At 38.3% G+C, this 26,895-nt stretch overlaps 1 protein-coding gene across 2 annotated transcripts in view; it reads left to right on the plus strand.

The window, feature by feature from the left end:
• Positions 1-689: 689 nt before the first annotated feature.
• The window catches only part of LOC140146762 (uncharacterized), a 37,774-nt gene continuing 11,568 nt past the window's right edge, over positions 690-26,895 (plus strand). Inside the window, exons 1-10 of one of the 2 annotated variants that reach the window (XM_072168642.1) lie at positions 690-1,030; positions 11,006-11,323; positions 14,227-14,355; positions 21,139-21,305; positions 21,721-22,581; positions 23,482-23,613; positions 23,818-24,408; positions 24,884-25,151; positions 25,303-25,476; positions 26,162-26,469. In XM_072168642.1, coding sequence (XP_072024743.1) covers positions 11,065-11,323; positions 14,227-14,355; positions 21,139-21,305; positions 21,721-22,581; positions 23,482-23,613; positions 23,818-24,408; positions 24,884-25,151; positions 25,303-25,476; positions 26,162-26,469 — 2,889 coding nt within the window. In that variant the 5' untranslated portion in view covers positions 690-1,030; positions 11,006-11,064. Of the gene's footprint in view, positions 1,031-9,827; positions 9,852-11,005; positions 11,324-14,226; positions 14,356-21,138; positions 21,306-21,720; positions 22,582-23,481; positions 23,614-23,817; positions 24,409-24,883; positions 25,152-25,302; positions 25,477-26,161; positions 26,470-26,895 lie in introns of those variants that run through there. The other variant, XM_072168648.1, reaches the window with a different exon arrangement.

Below are 26,895 nucleotides of genomic sequence, written 5' to 3' on the forward strand. Positions count from 1 at the left end.
TTATTTATGATAAGAAAAGATGTACCACTAGAATGTACCTCATTTCCTATGCCGCTTGTCTTGAGTCACTGAAATTTCAGTGTAGTAATTGGATTCCGTGCCCCAATAATATACATAACTTTTGTTACCAGTGTGTTATTATTTTTCGAGAAAAATGCAAAAATATTCCCAACGAATTTACCCTTAAATTTTCAACCTTTATACTAGGATTAAGTAAAAGGGTTTTCCTTATGTGGGCTATTATTTCATTATCTTTTTTCTTCAATGAGGAGTTAGTTTGTTTTTATGACAGAGTGCCAATATGACAAAAGAATAGTATCGGTATGTATTTCATGTTAGTTTTTTATAGATCTCCCGAGCAAAGTACATATAATGTACTTGTACTTATACAGGTAGTGTACACATACAAAACATGGATATATGTAAATATCAGACATATAAATTTCCCAGAATTTCCAGACCCTTTAATTGTGATTATGTTAATTTATTGTCAGTTGAGTTGGCCAGTTTATTTACCTGTTGGATTTTCAACTTGTCACCCGGTGACCTGAGATGACAATAATACCTTTGATATTTTGATATTTACCTGTTCCTTGAACCATGCAAGAAAGTTACATGCTTGAACCAAGGTGAATCTTTTGTCATTTAAATCAACCACCTTATCACGTGGAGAGCTTAAATTCTGAACAGCATTGTCACGGTGGCATGCCATTAATAGGTTCGCCAATGCATAACAATTTTCAATGTATTGTTGACGAATTATTTATGTGGCTATGGTACACAGCTGATTTCTTGTATATATTAACATACAATTGCAAAATAATATTTTGCAAAGTTTTTGGTAGTAGTCCGACTTTAACCGTGAAGAAATGGTTTAAAAGTGGATGTCGATCTCATACTATTTTGGACACTGAGCTGCATGTCATGTGCCCGTGAACTACCATTTGAACAACCTGTTGTGACACTGAATAAGACACGGATCTATCTGGTGGAAACCAATACAATAGACCCAACAGGTGCATTGATAAAGGTAAGCGATATGTACGATGACATTCTATAAATATCTCACTTTTTATGTAACACGTTATATCATTTCTTAAGTTAAATAGGCCATATTGCTATTTTTGCATCAGCTGAGTTGAACACGATATCATTATTTTTTTTAACATAGTGGCAATATGTAGCCTATACTTTCAGTTTCGCATGTTTTATTAATGGTTCTTAAATGCAACATTCAGTATATTGTACGTGTTTTATTTCTAGTTGATCAATATTACACCATAAATCATAATAGTAAACAATGCCCCAAATGCCTGCGGTGTGTAGTGTTCACAAAAGAAAATCGAGAAATACAAGGCTATATATATTGGCAGAAAGTCAACTTTGGTATTAATGTTGCCATAAAATATGTTGAACATTATTACTTTTTGGTATTATAAAAGCAATCGAATTTAATCCCCTATTTCATAATCATAGCATGTAACTAGTAGGCTATACTTAAAATAAATGCAAAAAAGTGGACCATTATTTAAGGCAGGTTCAGAGGGGAGAGTGTCATAGCTATGTTTGCACTCAAATATTGAGACAAATAAAGCTGATACACAAGAGAATGATATGGGTTCTATTAAAACAAAGCTTGATTAAGGGATGTCATTTCCAACCTATGTGCATGATTTTTCCTAGGATAAGGAATGCACCCGAAACTTGTTTTTCATATATTATTGGTCTTAACTCAAGAACCGGAAAACCAATGGAAATATAAATGCATGCGATTATTGGCTTCCTTGACTCATTTCCTATTTGATCAATGTATTAATAGTAAGAAGTACATTGCAGATGGTTAAAACTGGACAAATATTGGTTCATGCCATCCATCCCACTCTCTTTAACAACAACATAATTTGTGGTTGCCAATTGGCTTATAGCCAACCATATTTTAGTGTATACTTGGAAATCTTTCTTCCGATATACGCATATAAAAGCAATATTTGATATACTTCTTTCTTTGAAATTTTTACATGGCACGGTAAATGGCAGTGCAATTTCACTACACATATAACGTACGCTTTCCAGTGCCTGCACTACCAATCTCTTTACATTACTGTTAATTTACGCTTTAATATTTTATGATGAAAACGAATCGCCACCACATCAGCGGCGTAGCTGGGATTTTTTCCGGGGGGGGGGCAAGCCTGTATGGGGCGGGGGCCCAAATCTACCAAATTTCCCTGCACTGGGGGGCAAATAGACAATTTTGCCAGGCTTATTGATAATAATCGTAAAATATTGCATATCGTATCTCTCTGCCCTCCTCTCCTCTCTCTCTCTCTCTTTTTCCTCTTTCTCCTCCTTTTCCTATTTTCCTTGCACTAGGGGCGGGGGCCCAAATAGGCAATTTTGCCAGGGGAGGGGCAATTGCCCCCCTGCCCCCCGGCAGCTACGCCACTGCACCACATTTATCTAATTATTTACCGTACTATAAATCTGAATATTTCCCACTTTTATCACTGAGCTCTAGAATATTATTACTGTATTATCTCTCAGTAAACTCGCACCCGTATCAGGTATTGTAGTGTATCGGATCGACTTCATTAGTACTACTCTCCAAACATTTTTTTCTGTTATCTCATACCCGTCAACAAATCACATCATGACCAACTGATTTGTGACTTGATTTTTTGATTTGGTGACTTTGCTTGACTTGCAACTTTTTCAAAATGACTTGCTTGTGACTTGGACAAAATGACCTGTGACTTGACCTTAACTTGCACAAAATGACTTGTTACCATATCTGCATCTTCTACAAGTCCTTACCAGTATTTGTGTGAAAATGTGACAAATTTTCTTCATTCACTGCGTTGTCATTTTTAAAGACATTTCTTGATTTGGTCCACTTAAGAACATTGCTATTATATGAGAATGTTCTTAAATAAATTCAATTCATTTGGATTTGTTTAAGGGGGAATAATACCCTGATTTTCATCAGTACCCCTCTTCTTTTTTTTCTTGCAAATTTATGAACTACATAAATATGTTCATCATCTCATGTCCTAAACTTATAAAATATCTCTACCTACAAAGTGATTTTAAACCATTTTAGAAAATCATTTTAGCCCTACATATTTTTTTGTTTACTGTATCCTGGTAACTGAGATGTGTGTTTCATAACAAACCATAATTTATTCTATTGAACATGTCCAAGTAGAATACATGAATAGAATACATTAAATCCTTTGTTATACTATCTATAGAAATGTACTCACTGATTATAACACTGAATAAATTAAATATGCCTAATCTCTTCCACATAGACAATTTAATACTACAACATGTATGTATCTTCTATAATGTGTTGTTAGGAAAAGAGATTAAAAAAGGCTATAAGGTCATCAAAGGTCAGGTTATAGGTCAATTGGTTCAGGTCAAATTCAGGCATCAATTTTGAATACATGTGATAGTCTGTGATATCATACATGTCATAATGAGGCATCAATTTTGATATTTTGTCTGTTAATGGATATATAATGGAAATGTGTGAGGTGGATATACTAAAATACCTTGGGATGTAAATGGTGAGTACAATTTAGATTGCCTAGTTGAGATGGATTGGGCAAATAAATATAAAATAGTTACCAAAATCACAAAAATGAAGCTTACGGAAAACTAACTAATATGGTGGTATAGGTGACAAAAAATACAATCTTTTTCAACATTGCTGTAGTGTGGTTGTGGTAACCTGTTACCTATGGCTTAATTAAGTTTCAGTGAAATAGTGTCGCAAGTTCAAAATACAAAATATAGCTCAACATTGAAAATAGAAGCATTTTAACCGGTTCGTTTTTTGATAGTTGTGGAGCACCAAGTTCATGAAGTCATAAAAGAAATCAGGGACCACATATTCCCATTTTATATATCAACATTATTTCCCTAATGTGTTAGCAACACATATCCAAAATTTTAACGAAATCCGTTAATAGTAAGCTTTCCAAAATGAAGTGAATTTATAAAACATCAGTGATGTACCACTTTTTGGCTTATACCATTAGCAGCATGTACGCGTCATTGATACTGATGCCACCAATTGAACGAGAAGATTTGCCCCTTCATTTTGCATACCACTTTGTCCAATTTCTTTTACTCATTTCTTCACAAAATGCAAAAAAATGCAAAAAAAAAAAAAAATGCAATGGGTGTAGTACCCCTTAACAACATTTTCCTATAATTTTAATGGACAATCCTGATGAATCTATTTGCGGGTTTAGCACATTGCTATTTGTCAATTTTGAATCAAAGAAACCATTTAAAAATCTGAAACATGAAGAGAGGCAAGGAAACAGCAGTCCCTTGTCTTCATATGAAATTGTGTAATTTGCTGCAAACAAGGAAAAGAGAGTTCAATTAAACGTATTTATTTTGCTCAATATCGCATATTCATGGTTCATTGCGGCTTTCTCACCTATATAATTTGACAACCATGCACTCAACTTTTAATTGACAATATAATTGGTCTGCATTTAATGTTGTCATTTTCACGTCAATAGTTTCAAATATGTATGTTGATTTTATTTAAATCAAATCATATAGTAGACTGGTTCTATTTTGGACAAATCGCGTTCCAATCGGCAAGTTTGCGTAAAAGCTGGCAACCAGCTTATTTTTGTTAATTTGGGTAGGCCCTATACTGAACTCGAATCTGTTAATGTGTTATCTGCCAAGCAGTATTTTGAGACCGGGACTCTCAAAGGATCCCATAGGATCGCGTCGAATAGTGGCAAAAATTAATTCTATTCCAATAGCACATTCAAACATGTCAAATTATTAAAGTGTCTGGCCCCACGGATCCCAGAAATGTAATGTTTGTGCGTGCACCACTATATATTATAGTTTATATTTAATAAGTTACGGGGCATAAAAGGTCTTAAGGTCGATTTGCTTGTCGTGTATGAGTCAAAAGTCAACGTTGCTCCAGTTTTCGTAAAAGTCGAAGCAACTTGTTAACCTAGCTTAGAGGTTTCAGAAAAGAATAGTTTGCACTATCTGCGATGTCTAGTTAGCATGTTACACAGCAAAGATATGTCGGATGGATTCAATAGCATTTGTATTTATTTATCATCTATCTTTTGAACTTCAGATCGCAGATAGTAAAAACTATTCTTTTCCTGAATCCCTTGAACTTGAGGAACAGTTTGCATCGATTTTTACGAAAATCGGAGGGATTAGAACCCACGACCTCGAGCTACCTCGTGATTATGGGTCTTCAACTGATGCGTCACCGTGTCACCACTCGGTGGAGCAGCCATGTTTTACATTTTATTGTTGTTATTTTGTTCTTGATTAAATCGTGACCTTTGATGAACCAATAAGTCCATATGCAATGGAATTTTTTTCACAAAATTATAATAATACACACAAACAACAACAACTTATATTCACTGAACCATACCGAGGGGTTATGCAAGAAGGCCCAGTCTGCAATAGCTGCCAGGTATCATGTGTACAATAGAATGCAGACACTGTCAAATGTCTATAGGGCAGCTATTGCAGATAGGACATTCCCTCTAAACTCTCAATATAAAATACAAAAAGGGGAAAACAATTTTAATCCAAATTTTCAGAACAATAGGAACTTTGTAAAAACCACAGAAAATAATCCCTTGTCGCCTTCGTCGCCTTCAGGAATACAAACAAATGAAAGTAGGCCTATTATACATGCATGTTGGTTGAATTATATGTATTAGGTCAGCGGGTTAAATTTGACAAAAGCAAAGTTACACGTACTCCCTATTTTCTTCTGTCAAAATTCACAGTTGGATCATTATCAATAAGATTAAGGGGGTACTACACCCCTGGCGAATTTTGTGCCTTTTTTGCATTTTTCTCAAAAAATTATAGCGCATTAGTGACAATTAAGATATGTATATTATAGGGGCAAGGACTACAACTACTGCACTGAAAATTCAGCAACTCAAGGCAAGTAGTTATTGATTTATTGATCAAATATTGGTTTTCCTCATTTTGACTGTAACTCCACAACTGTTGTCTTGCTGAAATAAAATTTCCAGTGCAGTAGGTGTAGTCCTTGCCCCTATAATATACATATCTTACTTGTCATCAATGCTCTATAATTTTTGAGAAAAATGCAAAAATAGGCACAAAATTGGGCAGGGTGTAGTACCCCTTTAAGCGGTTTTAGGAACTCAAGCAAAGTAGTTGGAAAGATAAAAAAAAAAACTCAAGCAAAGTAGCTTTTATTCTGACTATTTTTAAATTTTAATAAAATAATACTAAATAGGTAGGCCTATATATATTACACTCGCCCAGTTTTCTCAATGCTCATCTGATTATCATCCGAAATTCCGAATCAGCATGAATTGCCTCTGTCACCCGATATCCTGTCCCGACCTGTCAAGCAGTTTAGAAATTCTAAACAAAACTATAGTATTATTTAACAAAACCTATAATAAACTATTTACACATTTTTAAACACTATTTTCCAGTGAAAGTGAGAAAAGTAACACGTTTTTGACAAGTGGTTTAACTTAATATTCATGATCATGATGGGCCATGATCCAATAAAATTGAACATTTCTGACTATATTAAAAAGGAATAGTAAGCAAATACTAAAAAGTGAAAGAAGATAATTATAGACTTGTTCCTCAACTGCCATCTCCAGTTTTGACGAAAATAAGATTTTGTTATCAATATTGTCATAATGAAATTCTCTTTCAAGTATCACAAATAAGTCTCGTCATGCGGTTATGTATAAATAGTATACATGAGTATGACTAACTCTTTTTAAAGAGTTAGTTAAAATTCTTCAAAATGGAGATATGTATTGTTGCACTGAGCTCTTGATAATGATATAACAGTTGTTACTAAATAACATAAAAAAATGTGAACATATAGGCCTAACTATATAATTTCTTCTTTGCTAAACTACACTTTGGTATAATTTTAATTCAAATCATATAAAAAATGATATGCCTGTCTTTAAAGAACATTCTGTGTGTAGATCTCGTACTAAATTTGTAAATATTTGTATACCGTATAGGCCCTATTCAGTAACTACATATACAAATCGGACTCACAATAGCATGGCCCTCTGACCGCGACCCACATGAACATGAACCTGGGCATGAACATGAGTCATTAATACTAAACACAATATATTATAAATATGTCTAAATATTCAGGGTATATACAATTATATAATATAGTTTTTCAAAGATCCCAGTTTATGATCAGTTTGTTCGTTATATAACTAGATATGGGTGTTGGAATGAAAAGTTTGAACACATGGCAAATGACTTATTTATGTATTATATAATTATAATAGAAAGTATAACACTCTAAGAAATAAAAGTTCTCAATAGAACCTTTTTTTTCCTCTCAGGAGAACCCTCCCTCTTGAAACAAAAGAGATTCTTTAATTTTGGAGAACCCTTAAAGGTTCTCTAAAGAACCGAAAACGGCTCTGTATCACATTTTTGGGGCCATTTTCGATGGTTTTGGAACCATTTTTGGTTCTTTAGAGAATATCCAGGGTTCTTCTGAGAAGACAACTTTACATGTAGAACCTTTTTAGAGTACATGTATTTGTAAAACGTCAATTGGGAACATATTTTGTTTGCAATCCTAGTATAACTAAAATATCTTCATCCTAACACTAAAATCTAATCCAACCCTAAATCCAAACCCTGAGATAACCTTATAGGGGGTGAATGCAGACGCAGTCACTTCTGTATTTTGTGGTATAGTTAAGTGGTCAAGGCTTTTCCAGAACTGTTTCTGTAGGCCTAATTTAGCTATTTACTATTTTCTTGTTTTAAATCATGAGTGTTTCAAAAGGTGGATATGCTGATAGCCCCCTCTCTTATGTTCAAATAATTCAATGTATTTCATTTAAACTTATGCGTTGTAGTCCGCGGGGCACTTCAATATGAAATGGATATAGGTCTAGGGCTGGCACTTTTGCAGTAAGGGCATTCGGTGAGAGCAAAATGTAAAAAATATGGGGTCAATGTGTGAGAGCATGATTTTTGGCATTCGGTGAGAGCAAAATAAAAAAAATATGGGGTCATTGACAACTGCTCATTGGGTGAGAACATGACCTTTTTTTTTTTTAATTTTCCTTTGAGTGAGAGCCGAAACAGCGCCACAGAAACCTCGAAAATCAAATTTCTAGTTCTAAATGGCTTAAAATTTGTTTTTTCAAAATAAGTAACAAAATCAGTGATAAATGAAAGTTGCTGTTCAAATTGAAAAATAAGGGTCTTTGGGTGACAGATCAAATGGAAAAATAAGGGATCTTCGGGTGACAGAGCATGTGTTCGTAAAAAAAAATATGGGGTCTTTGGGTTACAGCGACGCTGAAAAGGGGGTCTTAACAGCCCTACATGTACATACGCGTCACCTCCGAAGTGGGAGTGCCCCCCCGGGTTGTAGTTAGGCATGATTAGAGTGCACCTCTTTATTTTCGTGCAAAAAGACAACATTATTACTTGCTGGAGATCCAGGGAACCCCTACAGCATCTATTGTCAATAAAATAACCCTCTGGTATGATAATGATAATGCTATCGACCATTTCATCCATTGAAGCTCAATGACACGGAAGTCCATAATGTTAAAACCGTGACCAATTTTGGTAATTCTATATGAATTGCAAATGAGGTGAACCGTTCAAGTGTGTTTGAGATGTGTTTTGAGTATCACAGAAGACCAGTATCTTGCTGTTCTTTTGTGTTTGACCAATTTAGTTAAATAAAATATTCGATCTCGAGGTCAAAGTAGACCGTTATTTGCATTTCAATGGTCAAAAATGCCACATTATATATATAGGCCTAAACTTATTTTTACTTGGGTAAAAAAGCTTAAAAACTGAATGAGGAAGTACGAGAGCATATAATATGCATGATACATTCCCCATCACCCCATAGCACACGAACTGGTAGATTATGCCTTTTTATTATGGAGAAGGTCCATTTCGCTCTTTCGGTCACCCCCTCAATATTTTTTTTTCCGCGGTGACTTCATGATGTTACTGGAAGTTTACAATGGTTTAGGCAGGAAGGTTTGACGAGCTTTTGATTTAAATATTGATGATGAAAAAATAACATCGCTAACTTGAGACACAATTGAGGCAAAATGACCCATTTTTTCAGCCACTTTCTGACAATTCAGGCCGATTGTTCCCTCCCCACATTTCAAGCCAGATTGGCGCTAATGAATTAAACAATAGTATAATCCTCTAAGAAAACTCTCGGCTGATGAGGTTCGTGCTTGCTTCGCCGGGCCTCCCCGATAGCCGTGTTCCTTCTCGAAGGACTACCAAAGACATCTAAGTTACCAGTTTGACAAACGTATAATATTCGGCTCAGCAATTAGGCTACATATCTTCAAAACTAACTTACCCTGCACCTGACAATTGATTTTCGCCTGTAGGTCTACACGACATTGATATTCATAAATTCATTGCCGATGCTTGACCCTTTCTATAGGTTCCTATTTTTACTACAAGTCAATTTATTAATTTTGGGATTAAGGTCTAAAGAATGTTATTTGCAAATGGTGAATAGTAAAGATGAGATGTGTGTTTTGATGTAACAAATTTCTCAGTCAATCGTTGGATGGAGACGCCTTTGCATGGGTGGCATCTTCACCAAGTGCCGAGTTTTTATGACGATTATACTATGTGGCCTTTGTAGACAAGCAACCAGCGACTGTAAAATTCAGTCTTTCTGGAAGTATAATTGGCGCAGAAGTGCATTTTTGGACATTGTCCATATAGGGCCTAGATAGTATAGGCCTAATGCAGATAAGGGTGCTTTTCATTGTGGCCCTGGCAGAGTGGTAAGTCGGTATTATGTAAAATGTGTTGAAAGTTTCATCAAAAACTTTGACATGCGGCAGAGCCATACCCAAAAATAGTTTTGTAATCGTTTGTTTTTTTTACAATACTTTCCTGACAACATATGCTTTTATTTATAAAGAACAGTAACGCGGCACATACGTGACATATAATGGCAGATCGAGAACCATTACAATGCATGTATTTCGTAACTTTCGTTTCAGGAGTTGATTGATAAAATTTAATAAAATTAATAAACTAAAATTTAAAAACATGAAAAAAGGAATCATTTTGAAATCGTCAGTTTCGTATCCTTTAGTCCTTTTTAAATGTTAGTAAACCAGGAAATAAATTCATAGCATTCATGATCGTGATGGTCCACATCACATGCACATAACTTACTGACAATGTGATCTACAATCAAGGAAAAAATGTTGGCACAATTTGCCTGTCTTTTGGTATATCTCCGCCCCCGCTCCCCAATTCAATGTTGGACCAAGCCATGTTGTCAACAGGCCCGTGAGACCCTCCAACATGGGGAGATGGGGAGTGGGGAAGGGTGAGATATAGGGGGTAGTCTGTGCTTCACATAGAGCACGCATTTCAATTCTTTAGTGCAAGTGTGCCAACTATTTTTTTCCTTGATTGTAGTTTAACGTTTACTTAGAAAAAGGGTCTATCATGCACCCTCGGAAATCATCTTCTAATCGAATTGATGTCTATACAAATCAGACAAAATAGAATACGATAAGCTATATTTAAAAAACTCAAAAAATGTTCCTAGGGATCAAATTTCATGCAACAGGTTACAATTTCAAAATTGCTCCGAATTTGTCAAAAACCACTTCAAAGTATTCCTCTGGTCATAACAATTCAGAAAAAGTATAGTTTGACCTAGCGGCGACATACCGTTCTTGAGTTATAAGCTAAAAGATTCAGAATTGGGGGGTGATCAGATTTTTTGACCACACAGGGGTCAAAATCTAAAAGTACTCCGATTTCAATACAAATAGTCTCAAAATATAAGGAATTAAAACTATACATCTCAATAGCCAAATAAAATGTTGATAATTGAATGAATGAATGAACCAACGAACCAATGAAAAATGAACGAGAGCCAACGAACCAACCAATCATTACTTTCATTTCTTTACAGATCACCAGCAACTAAATTATCATCCACAGACCCTGTAAGTCTGTATATGACGCAACAAGATGCGGTTGGTTCTCGTCGTTGTCGGCGCCTTAACCATCCTCCTCCTCCAGGATGTTGCAGGGCAGACTTGTAGTGGTCCCATCCGTGGTACCATCGAAGGTAACATCACCCTTGGTTTCTTGTTTCCATTCCGAGGATCTCAACAAGGCAGCAGTTCTTGCAGCAGTGAGGTGGTTGATCTCAGCAATATTCAACTCCTAGAGGCAGCACGATTTGCTCTCCAGAATGCTCAAAATACAATTCCAGGTGTAACCATAGGTGAGATGTTAGTGATTGATAATGTTGATTCATATTTACATTAACACATCACTAAAAGTAAATACTCATTTTTTTTTTTTTGGCAACTTAAATCTGTATGACCAATTTTTAAGCAGACATGCAAAATATAAGCAAGTGGTTATGCACGCACTCTTTTGAAATGATAGATCTACATGCGTTATACGAGGGCTGGTCAATAAGTTCCCGCAACTATGGTGTATCTCCGCTCATGCATGACTTGGATGGCTGTTACTTACGCTAAATTCAAGTTTGTACTTTTGTCTTTCAAAACGAATATGTTTTAGCGATGCTGAATGCTTGATTACGTAATGACATTAGCATAAACACAATAGCGTATGGGCACTGCCTGATTTATGGTGAAAAGTAGTCAAGAAAATCTCGCGCCAAATTGAGGTCGGGATTGAGGTATTGTTACATAATTCCAAATATCTCGAGAATAAAAGTATAGAATCTGGCACGGTTTTTGCAGCTTTATAGACCGATAACATAGGCATGATGCTGGACTCTTTTTAGACATATACCATTTTTATTAAAGAAAAGAAATCGTGTTGAATATCTCCAATTTTGAGTAGGCTTTATCACCCATTGTTCTTTACATAATAAGAGATAGAAAGATTAACCGATGACAAAATTTAACCAATGGTACCTGGTTTGATTGGGTATCTACTGATTATAAAAAAGGGAGGTCCCAGTGGTGAAACCATAAACATTTCTTTCTTAATGAACCCTTAATTTCAAAAGGTCTTGTTTTTGTAATTAAAGTAGCACACCATAGAGAGGCTCTGGATTGAATAAGAAATTTGAATTTCGAAAGGTGTGTCTAATTTGAGCATAAGACTTGGTATAGCAATTCACTCACTTAGCTACTGTTCCGCAAACCTTGTATTAGTCATATTTTTAGCGCGTTTTTGATGAATTTTTACTTTTTTCATACATTTTTGGTACTTTCAATCATGCATACCATCAACGCATGCGCATATTTCTATTTTTGTTGCAACAAATTCTGTTGGCCTGACTATGATCTCTAATACCATACTAATAACCATATTTGGTTTTGTTTTATTTTGGAGATAATTTGGATTCTTTCTTCTGCCGTGTGGGCTCTTTTTGCGATTTTCACACCATTTTTGCTTGTTGTTATAGGCCTATTTTTGGTGAAGTTCAAAGACGGTCCCTTTCCTCATCTGTTGACGGATACATTTCTTCTTTCACAATTATCAATTGAATATACTCAGATTACCTCATACCAAAAATAAGGCTTGTAAACTGATTTGGTCCTTACTTCTGCTTCTTTTTATTACACGTTCCTCAAAGCCAATTCAAATTTCTCGCCAATGTTGACAATTGTCAGTGTACACATAGCAATGACTTTATGCAAATGAGATTACGTAATTAAAGGTACTCTGATACTAATTGTTGTGCGTTTTAAAGACAAAGGTACAAACTTTATTGATCGTAAGTAACAGTCATCTAAGTCATGCATGAGCGGAGATAAATAATGGTTGCGGGATATTATTGACCAACCCTCGTATCTTGTGTGGCGATCATTTTGATCGTGGTTCAGGATTCAAAAGTGTGATCCATCCTATAGTGATAATCGGATTACACGTAATACTTAAATGGCGAAGTCTGTGCTGCACATGTGATAACCTTTTTTTGCAGCAATGGCTTCATAATGTTGCCATGGTGATACAGAACCGTTTTCAGTTCTTTAGAGAACCTTTAAAGGTTCTTCAAAATTAAAGAACTTTTTGAGAGGTTCAAGTGGGAGGGTTCTCCTGCGAGGACAAAAAGGTTCTATTTAGAACCTTTATTTCTTAGAGTATATGGTGTTCGTCGTCTTCTTCATTTGGAAGCACTTTTGAAAATATTAGAACGTTTTTTATTATGATTCGAATGAACGAGAACTTGAACAATTTCAATGGCGGACGTGCAATCGACGCTTTGTTTGCGACCAATATGCTGGAAACTAAATATTGGTACAAAAGAAGAGCAATAATTTATTTATAGATTTTCAAATTTTGATCATTTTTTTTTCAAACAATAGCGGAAAGCTCCATATATTGAAACATGATAAATTCTTTGATCATGTATTAATTATGTTGTTTTAGGAAAACTCTTCGGATTTGAATTCTCTAATTTATTAGTCTTGCTTGTTTTCTTTAATCGCTTCATAGTTTCAGCTAGAGTGGATCAAAACAGAATCCATTCGCGCGTAATTGTACATGGTACAGTCCCGCAGAGAAGTTCACTGATGTTGTTGAACATGAAATGTTGCAGTTTTCTTGATTTATCTTCCCTTTATCTTGTCCAATTATTACAATACACTGTAAAATATTACTGTTATTTTACGACACTTTCCCGTAATCTTTACGTTATTTACCGTAAAATTGAATTACTATTTCACTGAAAATAGGCATGTTAGTACCGTTAGATTGTATTTTTTGTTTGTTTTTTGTTTTTGTGTGGTGCATGGTGGTGGGTGGGGGTGTGTGCGTGTGTGGGTGTGGGGGTGTGTGTGTAAAGTGTTGCATCTTTTAATTTTTTGAATAGATAAATATCCGTATTGTCCTGACAGATTGTTTTTAAATGCCATTTCGTATAATTTACAGTGTATAATAGTTACGGCTTCAACTTCTATTTTAACGGTAGAATGTTGGCAACCCAGTTGCCAGGTATTTTACCGTAAACATACGTGCTTTATATCGTATTTTATACAGGATTATGGGCATTCTACCATACTTTTACGGCAATACCGTATGCTAATTACGGTAAAATACTTGTAAAATCGTTGTTTTTACGGTAGAATGCTGGCAACTTTTATTTGACCGTAATATGTAGTCATTATTATCAAAATAATATTATGTCACGTTGTATTTCAGGGTTGGAAGCGTATGACAATTGTGGATCTAGTAAAGTTGGTATTGAGCAAACGGTGTCATTCCTATCTGACAGATCGGTGCTAGTGGACAACCAAATGTCCAGTTGTTCCGGATCGACCATCAAACCAGGTATGTTGTCTGAATTCGGAATTTACTAAGATCCTGATATATAAAATTTACTTATTATTTAGAGATGTGTTATGTATACTGCGCCAATAAAGTAACCTTATACACTTGGAAGAAAAATCCTAATTTTAAAACTAAACCATTTCAAGAAGCAAAGTTACAAGCATTTGATTAGACAAAGGTCCAGTTTTAAAAGTGACAAACTGACCTATTCAAAACTCCACGCACTAGGCATCGGTGAGAGTGGTGAATGGCTAATTTATGCGTGCCTAATTTTTTTAAAAAGGGGAAAAAAAGGAAACTGAAACAAAAGAACTGACAAATAAAATGAGATTTATGAAAAGAACAGAGAAGTAAAAACTGAAATAGGAACTGCTTTAAATAAAGCTTCATTGAAGAAACTGTGTTGTCTCTTTGTTACGCTTGTTGGAATCTTTTTGTGCCTTGTATAATAGACCAGTTTGTCACTTTTAAAACTGGACCTTCGTCTATTCAATTGCTTGTAATTTTACTTCTTGAGGTCACATTGGATTCGAAGTGGTGTCATAATGTGCAGGATTAGACAGTGCATCTACCGTAATAAAAAAAAACTTTACCCCAATATGGTTCTGTTTTGAAATTGTGATTATTTTTTCAAGTATAAGGATACTTTTTTGGCGCAGTATATATTATATCACTTCAGTAATGCTTGAGCATGAACAAATATTTGAAATTTGCAGAATTAGTTCAAAAAAAGTAAAAGTCTATAAAATCATAAATGAAGAGGTTAAGTTGGGTTACCTCATTTTGTTTGAGTTGCAACAACTGCCATAGAATCTTAAGTATTTCAAATTTGAAAAATGAGTAATGTCAACAAAAGAAAAAATGTGTTTGTTTGACTTTGTGTCAAGTCGAGCCAACAAAAACACAATAACAAGGCAAGCGGGTCATTTTTATAGTCGTGACTTGCCAAATGGGTTGATTTCAAAAGCCTTAGATTTGTACAGCTTGTAAATGCAATTTTAAATAGTGAGTATGATTTAGCAAATTTTTAAGGTGGTATTACACCATAAATTTTGTGACTAATTTTGCATTTTTCTCAAAAAATAACTACACACTGGTAACAAAAGTTATGGATATTATAGGGGCAAGGAAATGATTACTTCACTGAAATTCCAGTGATTCAAAACAATTGGTTCGTTATATAATGTTAAGAAATGAGGTACATTCTAGCGGTACTAAACTGGATTCCTTGCCCATAACTTTTGTTACCAGTGTATTATTATTTTTTGAGAAAATGCAAAAATAGTCACAAATTTATCAAGGGGTGTAGTACCGTAAGGTGACTGGTATCTTAGAAATATATATGACCTGGAAAAAAGTATGATTCATATAGCTAGGGCTATTCAAATTTCTATGATCATGATGATATGAAAATAAAAATGTTAAGGTAAATATTTACATTATGGATATGGTTGAATCATACCATAGTCGATCTTATTGAATGGAATCAAATGTAAGAATAGGAAGACATAATCATGAATTGATGATAGATGGTTGTGGTGAGTTTCAATGTCAGAATACGAGGTCAAAGTTAATCCTTTTTCAAACAATTATTGTCTTTATTGAAACGATACAGGTAATACAAAAGGTAGTTCATCAAAATGATCATATTTATTTGAAAATAACATCGCGCTCCTGCTATTCATTCAGTCGAGTCATTTTCAAATATCCTGTTTCTGCTTTGAACTGGTGTTTGGTTTAAGTCCTGTACGGTTACTGGATGGAACCAAGCTTCTGACGTTATAACATCGTATAAATTGAAGTTTTGGATAATTAAAAAAAAATACGACCCATAATGCAGTGACAGCAATTGATAATAAGCGCTACATTTGCAAGTGTCTTTGCCGGTGTACAAATAAATAAAAAGATCTCCCAACGACCGACCACACGGAGAGAGTATGAAAACAGTAACGACATACTCATTAACTATAGTATATCGCAAACGAATGCCCCATTGCTTTATTATTGTTCTTTGCCAGCATTTTGCTACACTCTTAGCAACTAAAAAGGTTCTTAAGCTATCCTGTATGAAGAACCTTTAACAGTTCTACGAAGAACTAAAATATCTGCAAAAGGCAGAAAGAACCATTTTAGACAGTTAAAAGGTAATTCGAACCGCTCCATGAAGGTAATACTAAATGGCAAGTCGTTCAGCCTGAAGTGGATCAATGCTGGTGTCCCACAATCGATCGAGACTAGAGAGGACATGCAAGCTGCTGCTGCATCTCTCAACCATTGGCCTCTACATGGAATGTATACTTTTCGCAGCAGATAAATACCAATCCATCACAGTTTCCAACCTCAGAAATTCTGTAGGCACTCACCATATAGCCTCAAATTCTTTGGCAAAAGCTTTCAGAGGTAGATAGTGTGGAACTTCTTGGAATCATGTTATCACCAATGTGGCAAAGACAGCAGCCAAGCGTGTCTCCTCCATCAAGCTGCACCTACCTGGTGCCTTCTCAGAGAGCCATAATTTCATAATTTACAAGAGCATTGTCAGATCAAAGTTGGAGTGATGATGGTGTGAGCCGTCGTATCCGACAGATCTCCTTTCTCTCAAAGCTGCTTGAGGATTCGATGTTTTCTGCGGTGGCTGACCAATCCTGCGCGGGAACGGCAGTGTCGTTGACAGTCAGGGCAGACATAATCATTATTGCTTGGTGGAATTTGGCTTTGTGTAGCATGGCGGGCTGAGCGGGCTTCCTGGAGCGTCTTGATACGTCGTTGCTCGAATTTCCCAACACCAGCACGACAAGCGGATCGCCACTCTGGACGGGTGAGAGCCTGACTCTCCCAAGATGCAGTAGGTATATCACATGCTTTCAGACTGGATTTAAGGACATCCTTGAATCTCTTGTGTTGACCTCCTCTTGAACGCTGACCATTGACTAGCTCGCCATAAAACAGGGCCTTTGGTATTCTGCTATCATCCATGCGAACAAGATGTCCAGCCCATTGGAGTTGACCTTTGACGAGGATTGCCTCGATACCTTCCGATTCACAGCGCTCAAGTACTGAGGTGTTTGGTACTCTGTCCTTCCATGAGATACCACAGATTTTACGAAGGCACCTTAGATGGAATTGGTTAAGTTTTCTCACATGCCGGCGATACCAGGTCCAAGAGACACTTCCATAAAGGAGGGTGGATAGCACAACTGTTCTATATACACCGAGCTTAGTACTGAGTCGGATGCCATGATCAGACCAGAGTCTGTGCTGCAACCGTCCGAAGCTGGCACTTGCTTTGCTAATTCGCGAAGTGATCTCATCATCAATACAGGCATTCTGTGAGAGGAAGCCACCTAGATAGCAGAACTTCTGCACAACCTTTAGTTGATCGTCACCGATCTTGATGACTGGGTCTATAGGTGGGCTGCCTGGCTTTGGCTGGAACATCACTTCTGTTTTCTTAATGCTTATGGTAAGACCATAGCGTGTGGCTGCTCTAGCAAAGTCATTGAGAATGCTCTGTAGATCCTCTTCTGTATAGGCAATCAGGGCGCAATCATCAGCAAATAGTAGCTCACGCAGAAGTGATAGAGACACCTTTGTCTTGGCTTTCAGGCGTTGAAGGTTGAAGATTCCACAATCGCTTCTAAACCTGATCATGACTCCTTCGTTACAGTCCTTGAAGGCATCTTGAAGCATTGCAGAGAAGATGATGCAAAACAATAGAGGGGCCATGACACATCCCTGCTTGGTACCATTTGACACTGGAAATGCTTCTGATGTTGTCCCTAGGTCAGATATGCGGGCCATCATGCCATCATGAAATGAGCGGATTATCTTAACTACTCTTGGTGGGCATCCTATCTTCAGTAGTAACCTCCAGAGGCCTTCACGACTGACAGAGTCGAAGGCTTTGGTGAGATCAACAAACACCATATACAGGTCCAGGTTGTGTTCCCTGCATTTCTCCTGGACTTGTCTAGCTGCAAATAGCATATCTGTTGTGCCTCTGCCAGCTCTAAAGCCACATTGACTCTCTGGAAAGGTGCTATCAAGATGGGTAGTAAGACGATTGATGATCACTCTGGCGAAGATCTTACCAGCAATGCTTAACAGCGATATACCACGATGGTTGTCACAAATGCGTCTATCCCCTTTGTTCTTGTAGAGGTGTATTATCAGAGCATCTTTGAAATCCTGTGGAACCTCACCTTCTGCCCAGAGTTCTTTGAAGAGCCGCGTTAGCTCGGACACAAGCTTATCTCCACCATATTTGTAAACTTCTGGGGGAATGCCATCCTCGCCTGGAGCTTTGCCACTAGGAAGCTGTTTGATCGCCTTTACTGTTTCTTCAACAGTAGGTGGTTGGTCGAGCTCTTCAATTACTGGGCTTTGTGGTATTTCTGCAATTGCCTCCTCAGAGATTGTTGACTGGCGGTTGAGCAGCTGGTTGAAGTGCTGAGCCCATCTCTCTGTGATGAGTGACGGTTCCTTGATCACAGTATGTCCATCAAGGTCAAGTAGTGGGCTGGTTCCTCTGGAAGAAGGTCCATAGACTGCCTTGAGCTCGCTAAAGAACATCTTGATGTTCTTTGTGTCAGCAGCTTCCTGTAATTCCCGTGTCCTGTCACGCCACCAGTTGTCCTTCATCTCACGTAGCTTCACTTGAGCCTTTTGCTTCACATGGTTGTAGCGGTCTTTCCTTGCCTGAGAGTCTTTGTTGTTGGCATACTCGATGTGAAGGGAGTGCAGTTCATCAAGCAGAGCGTTCACCGAGACATCGTTTTCATCAAACCAGTCTTTATGCTTCTTCTTTGCATCAGGGAGTCAGCTGATGCCTGATAAATTTTCTTGCGGAGCTCTTCCCAGTGGCTAGCTGCATCACTGTACTCGGTGTCTACGAGGTCGACGAGGGCAGATGCAATGTTGTCCCTGAGAGTGGCTTGTGCCTCACTGGTTGCAAGCTTGGTAACATCCAATTTCTTGGTTCGTTGGACACGTTGATGCTGTCGGCTCAGTTTGAAGCAGATGGACACTTTGCTTTTCAGGAGGGCATGGTCCGAGTGACATGTTGATGCTTTGGCTGCACGTGTAAGTTTGACATCATGCCAGTCTCTCTGCCTAATGATGATGAAGTCGATTTGGTGCCAGTGACCAGAGCGTGGATGTCGCCAAGTTGTCTTGAAGCTGTCTTTCTGGGTGTACAGTGTGTTGGTACATGGTAATGACCAACTGCTTCTCAGCACACAAGGTCAGCAAAAGGGTGCCATTTGAATTTTCCTTTCCAACTCCATGATGACCAAGGACTTTCTGCCATGCTGCATGATCTGATCCGACATGAGCATTGAAGGCACCAAGTAGAAACAGCTTGTCAGAACGTGGTACTGACTGAATAATATGGTCCAGCTCCTCGTAGAATTCTTCCTTGGCCTGGTCTGAGTATGCCATTGTTGGGGCATAAGCGCTGATGAAGGTAACAAAGCCACTATTCACTTTCAGCCGCATGATAGCAAGTCTGTCGCTGATGCCCTGTGGGAGCTTGTCAAGGAGTTTAAGATGCTGATTCCGTATGGCGAACCCAACTCCTGATTGTCTGGCTTCACTGGCTGGTTTGCCACTCCAAAAGAATGTATAGCCACATCCATGTTCTTCAAGTTGTGAAGTGTCTGGGAGACGAGTTTCAGAGAGCGCTGCTATATCAATGTTATAACGCTTCAGTGCTTTTGCTACTACAGCTGTTCTGCGTTCAAGGTTGTTTGGGTTGTCCTGAAGGGTCCGGACATTCCATGCTGCAATATTGATATTTGTCTTTCCTTTACGTTATTTACGTTTAATTCTATTTCTTGCTCTACCGCTAAATTGGATAATCAGCTCGCCACGGTGAACGAGCAGATTACAAGTGGAATGAGCTTTTTTTAGGAATCCTTTTATCTTCCCCTCCCCTTCCGGGGAAAGCAGTGCTGTCCCGTGGGCTGGGCTGCTTTGTCACTCGGGCAGGATACAAGATGAGTCGTCATTCCAAGTCGACGTCAAAGCGACCAACGTACCTGCAGTAACTGATGTCCACAGGAAGAGAGAGGGGTATCGGACGCGCACAACTTCAAAGTTGGAGTATCATCACTGTCAAAGTTAAACGCAATCCAGAGGCGAACCATTCGCATCATAGATCTCCCAGCTTGGGAAGAAACTCATCCATCCAAATTCAACATTTGGCCCACTATTATGTTCCATCAAATATACTATGGTAATGTTCCGGTCTCCGGAGCTATTGTGCCCAATCTATACTACTTTATGTCTGCTCCAGACTGACCCCCGTCTTCGCCGCCGGGGAGTCCGTTAGATCTTACGACCCTGTTGTTCAAATTGCATGATCTAACATTGTTATGAACGTCCTTCGTCGCAGCTCCCACGTGGAATGCACCCCTTCACATTCCAAGAATTGCGAAACGTGCCAGCTTCAAAAAGAAGGTTTTAACCTTATTAAAACAGCTATCTAAGCGCCAACCTCTCAGCTTTACCGTAATGAAAAAAGCTGTTAATGTCTTGACATTAATGGTGCGAATCGTAAGGACAAATATAAGTACATCAAAAGAGAATCTGTCGTGTATTCAAATATCGGATGAAAACCGTCCATCAGTTGAGTTGCTCAATAATTGTCTTCCAAGCTATGGCTGAGAAGACCTTACAATGCATGTCACTCAACTGCATTTTTTTTTATATCACGGTTATGGATAACTCTATAATGGTTGTAATTATTATAACATTTGCTGTGTTTTAATTTTTGTATTTCAGGAATGGTCGTAGGCGGAGGTCTTGACATCATGACATCTGTAGGACCGTTCATCAGCGATGCACATCTACCTTTGATAGGCTACGATACCACACTAAGTGAATTCACTAGCAGTGAACGATACTCCTACTTTATCCGGACACTGCCTTCTGACCAAAACCAAGCTATGGTAATTAAATTTTAGTTCTTTAATTGGCAGGACAATTAGGTGAAGTGTCTAACCTAGAACAAGATCTCAGCCAGTGGTGTAAGCAGGACTTTTTCAGAGGGAGGGAGGGGTGGTGTAGCGCCAGGGGCACGGGGAGGGGGGGGGGGGGGGCATGTGCCCCAATCGATTTGAAAATTTAGAAAATTCCATAAGAAAATTGTTTGCACCCCCTCCACGATCAGACTCGCTACCCATCATAGACGGATGACTCCAAAGGGGGAAGGGTTGGCCAAAATGAATTTTCAAGGGGGCTGACGAAAACGGTACTAAAGAGTGAAAAGTGAAAAGGTACATAAAGAGGTTTTTCCCACAAAAGTATTGTTTTCTTATTGCTTGCAATATAATGAAAACCTTGTATGTATTTTTCTTTCCACAGGCCATAACCGATCTGATTAAAACCCTCGGATGGGACTATATCGCAACATTTCATTCCGAGAACGCCGCTGACATGGCTGCATATGAAGCGTTCAAGAGCGTTGTCAATCGCACAAGTAATATCTGCATCAGCAAGTCACACTCTGTCAAACCACTCGACGTGTCTGATGATACCTTTAATAGTCTTGTGTCATCCTTCTTCCAGCAACTGAAACCAAAAGTAGTGGTTTTGTTCTTACCTCCTGATCAGCTGACTTCATTTTTCCAAGCATTTGCACGTCGTGTTGATCCCACTGCGCAAGATATCCAGTTCATCATTGGATATCGCGGTTTGACTAAGCCGGACCCTTCCTTGATTAATTCAATACCTGCCGTAACAAAAAGTAGACTTCTTGGAATTTTGCCTTCATCATTAGGACCAAATGCAAACAGAGATTTTGATGACTTCTTTAAAGCTCTATCACCTGATAATTACGACGCCACAGCAAATCCTTGGTTCAAAACATTCTGGCAGAAAGCGTACCAATGCAACCTAGACGGAGGCAATGATTTTCCATCTAACTGTAGCGAGCAGCACGTGCAACAGCACATGAATTCTTCCCGACCTCATCCGCATGTACCGGTTGTTCTAGACTCTATCAAAGTCTTAACAGAAGCACTCAAGATGACACATCAGACTCTTTGCGGCGAGGGAGCCAGTGGAGTCTGCGCCAATCTTCAACAGCTTTCTGCAGACTATTTTTACAGCAACATCACGCAGGTTAATACTACAGGTTCAGCGAATCAACAGATACAGTACAAAGCGTCGGGGGATCTGGCTGTAAATAGGTTTTCAATCATCGGCTTCGCAAATGGTCAAGAGGTATAATACAACTCTATTCTTTACACGTAATCAGACCCTATCTGTAAACAATTGTTTGGGATATATTTGGTTGCATAGAAAAAAAGTCAGAATTCTACTTTCTGAACTAGGTGTCCATCCCATTTGCAGCTGGAGAGCGTTTCGCCCAAGGTACACTAAGCTGTCCACCCCATGTAACTCGCAATCAAATTCGAGAAGAGTACGGTTGCTAACCCCTGCAATCAGGAAAAATATGTTGGCACACTTTGATTGTCTTCGATGTATCTCTGCCCCCGCTCCCCAAATTCCATGTTGGACAAAGCCATGTTGTTAGCAGGTCCGTGAGACCCTCCAACATGGAAAGATAGGGAGCAGGGACGGGTGGGTGCAGGGCAGAGTCTCTGCTATCACTCGCATGACATGCATTTGAATTGTTGCGAGCAAGTGTGCCAACTATTTGTTTCGCTGATTGTCCCAATGCGCCCTGGTGCTGATCTGATACTTGCAATATGAGGTGCAGACACGATCTGCTCCAAAGCAGCGGAGGTGGCTGTCAAGGAGGACGTATTAAACTGATGCCTCGGTGCCATAATTGTCTTACGCTATGGAATGGAGCAAGACGGTAAAAACGCTGCCGTCCATACAAGAAACTCCGAAATATTGCTAGAAATAAAGATATACTTTTAGAACTCTACTGATTTAAAGTTTAACGTAGCGCTGCATTACTTTAATAAAATGTATATTTTAACCACAATCTGCGCTGACAACTCTTTTATATGACCTGAGCTTTTATCGTGTTCACCACGTGTTATTTCTCTTGTAATACCGAAGTGGTTTTGAAAAATAGTTGGATCAAATCCCGTTTCAACGAAACCGTTTCATTTAGATAAATGTTATATCATATTACCATTTTTTCTTCAGATTGGTACGTGGCAGGATGGGAACCTAACCTTACCTTTAACGAACCTTACTCAGCCCCTTGTGAATTCTACCTGCGGAGATACTTGCCTTGACATTGCGTGTATACAAAATAAGGATAGACTGGATCAAGAGGTATGATGTGGCTCCCTGGATGTGTCTATAACTATAACGTAAATCATTAGAAGAGGCAAACTCTTAACAGCACATGAAAGCTATAACTTTAATCGTAGTCAATATCAATAATGTTCACAACATAAAAAGTGATGCATTTTTTTGTGTACCTACTAATACTAGTAATCCATTTCCTTTACATATTATTACGTGTTTTGTCCACAGATTTACATACCAGGTGATATCATTATAGGAGGGATGTTCAACATCCATCCTTCTGCAAATCCAAATGATCCATGCGGTGATGTCGATGAAATTGGAGTCCATCGCCTGGAGGCCATGTTATATGCCTTGGATCAGATCAACAACGATCCTTCTCTCCTTCCTGGCATCAAATTTGGTATGGATGGGTTAGACACCTGTGGCAATACCAAACGTGCAGGCAGTCAAGCGCTGCAACTTATAGCCAATGCCGATTTCAAGCAATCTGGATCAGGGGAACGAGAAGGCGCTAAAGGGAATGCCGAGCATTTGTTTGCGGTAGTAGGTCCAGAAAGAGACGACGAGTGTGTCCAAGTTAGCGAGGTGCTCAAGGTCTATCACGTCCCGGTGGTAGCATACGCAGCGGCCAGTGCCACGTTAAGCAACAGTTACTTCTACCCGAATTTTGCCCGCGTGATTGCGCCGGCGACCAACCAGTATGCGGCTTTGTTAGGAGCGATTTTTACCAATGGATGGGACTACATTCAGGCTATTCACTCAACGAGTCAGTATGGTTACAATGGAGTTAGTGTCCTGAAACAACAGGCTCCACAGGTAATTATTAATTTGTTTAAACTTTTATTACCGGAAAGATAGGCATGAAAGAAAATAATATAATTATGCTATCATACGTTACCCCGCCTTGAACAAAGTTTGCATTTTCACAATACCACTTGAGATCCCCTGTTTGTCTGTCGCTGAGGTGACAACGTTAACAGGTTGCCATATGCCCAGAAACAGTACAATTATTAGTTACACTATGATAAGATTGTTCGTACGGTTATGTAGTTTCTTGGAAAAACTCTACGTGACATATTTGTTTGCGAAATGTTGACAGTCTCACCAAATTAGAGTTAATTAATGCATGACGTGATTTTCTAGGTCTGTGGGATTTTATTTTAATGTTGATAAATTATAGGGTCAATGACTTCCTGAAAGATACGTGTAGTCACCATTTTGATAAAGCTCTGTTTTTGTGTGCTTGTTTTTTTATAATAACTTTCACTTTTTCACTGTTCTTTCTACGCAGCGAAAAATTTGTCTTACCCAGTACATGGCAATGCCATCGATAGAAAGCATTCACATTAACTCGGCCTGGGATGATATATTCCAAAAGGTCAACGTCAGAAAAGACGCAAAAGTCTTGGTGATTATCTCTGACAATATTGCCGAATTCAAGGCTGTGCTTGATCAGATGAAAAGGAAAAACATGATCGGATCCTTTTACCTGTTCGCTTCTGACGGATGGCCTCTCACTGATGCGCAGTTTTATAATCAATATGCAAATGATATCAAAGGTAGGTGCTTTGAGCAATCATTATTTAAATGTTGACAGTTGGTTACAGTTGTCATGCTGTTATACCCACGTTTCGGCTAGTTGTTAAAATGGTAATTGTATAATGAGTCTGTATAGCGTAATACCACTGTGTGCTTTTATTTTGTTTACAGGTGCTACCTTCATTGGTCAACTGACAAGACAGTACCCTGATGTCAAAAATTATATCGGCACACTAAACCCTGCTCAAAATACACGCAACCCATGGTTTGCAGAGTACTGGATGAACAAATTTGACTGTTACTTGCCTGGTACGGTGAATTCAACTCAAACAAGACCGTGTTCTGGTAAGATTTTGTTGTTATACGCACAATTTGCCCATTTTTTGACAAAGAAAAATTCAAACCTTTATCAATAGTTCGACGTTTTCTCGGCGTTTGGAGTTGCGACAGACGCGGCAGTAGTAATTTGTCGCCGACCGGTCTTTCACAGCGACAAAAACGTTGAGAGGGAGAACAAACTCCCAAATAAAGTCATTTGAGCACATGAAGAATCGGAACCATCAACAGAAATTAGTAGCAGAGAACCAAAAACACTACGGAGAACCAAAAACGCAACATCTGCGGGAAAACGTCGAACTATAATATTGGCCATTAGAAATAAGTACACGTGTTCACATTCTATTAGGCAGGCATACACCACACTGCCTTCACTCTGCATAGTAAGTATGCACCCACCTTAACAAGTGTCGTCAGCTGCTCGCCATCGACAACATGAAAGATTGAGGTATCAATTCGACTTGCACACTTATGTAATGTTTCCTGCTCTAAGTTTCACACTAAATAAAATATTATGTTACTAGGTATGTTGTCGACAAGGCTATTGTCGACAAAATTGTTGACAAAAGCAATTTTCCTGGTTGTCGACAAGCATAAACCAATTACAATATTATTAGAGATGAGTTTAAGATAAGCTTATCATCGCCATTATTTACCATGGGATAACTTCGGTTCGGATGCTCTCTCTTTACAGGTGACGAACGAATAAACGGTACTTTGGTGCAAGACGTTCATGTAGCTGATGTAGTAGACGCTGTATACACAGTGGCATACATGATGCAACAACTACAAGCCATCAAGTGTCCAGGACAGGTGGGGTTGTGCACGGAGATGATCAACACCGATGGTGCAGAAATCTTTAGCTTGATAAGACAAGTGCAATTCTATAGCGTCAATGATCGGAAGCTCGTCAAGTTTGACTACCAAGGCAATGCAGACAACGAGTTTGAAGTGTTCAACTATCAGCTTAATGAAGCGTCAGGAGTATTTGAGAATATTAAGGTACTAGTAGTTAAAGAGATCAAATTAGCGTAACCTATTTAAAGCAACGCTCAAAGAAGTAAATAATTTGTAAGACATCTCCCAGGATATCTCATCTTGATTAGTTTCCATCTACAGCTTCAGAATCCAATTTCTATTCTAACAAAGATGTGTTCTAACATTTTAAGATCTTCATTCTGGACATTTATTTACAACGTTGCTATGGATATATCTAGTCTTATTATTGTCACATTGACTTTGACTTCTAATTACTTCCGGGAGGTGTCATTCATTCAACCCCCAGTTTCGTTAGTTAGGCTCTCGTGAGAAAAAAATCTCTCGGACCACTTGTCCTGGAGCTACTGGTTTATTCCGTGTTCATGACGTGACCACTGGTTATTCTATGGTCACATGAATTGATGATGTTGTCATAGCTGAGAGGGAGGA

The sequence above is a fragment of the Amphiura filiformis genome, chromosome 1, assembly GCF_039555335.1.
Source record: "Amphiura filiformis chromosome 1, Afil_fr2py, whole genome shotgun sequence".
Lineage (NCBI taxonomy): Eukaryota > Metazoa > Echinodermata > Ophiuroidea > Amphilepidida > Amphiuridae > Amphiura > Amphiura filiformis.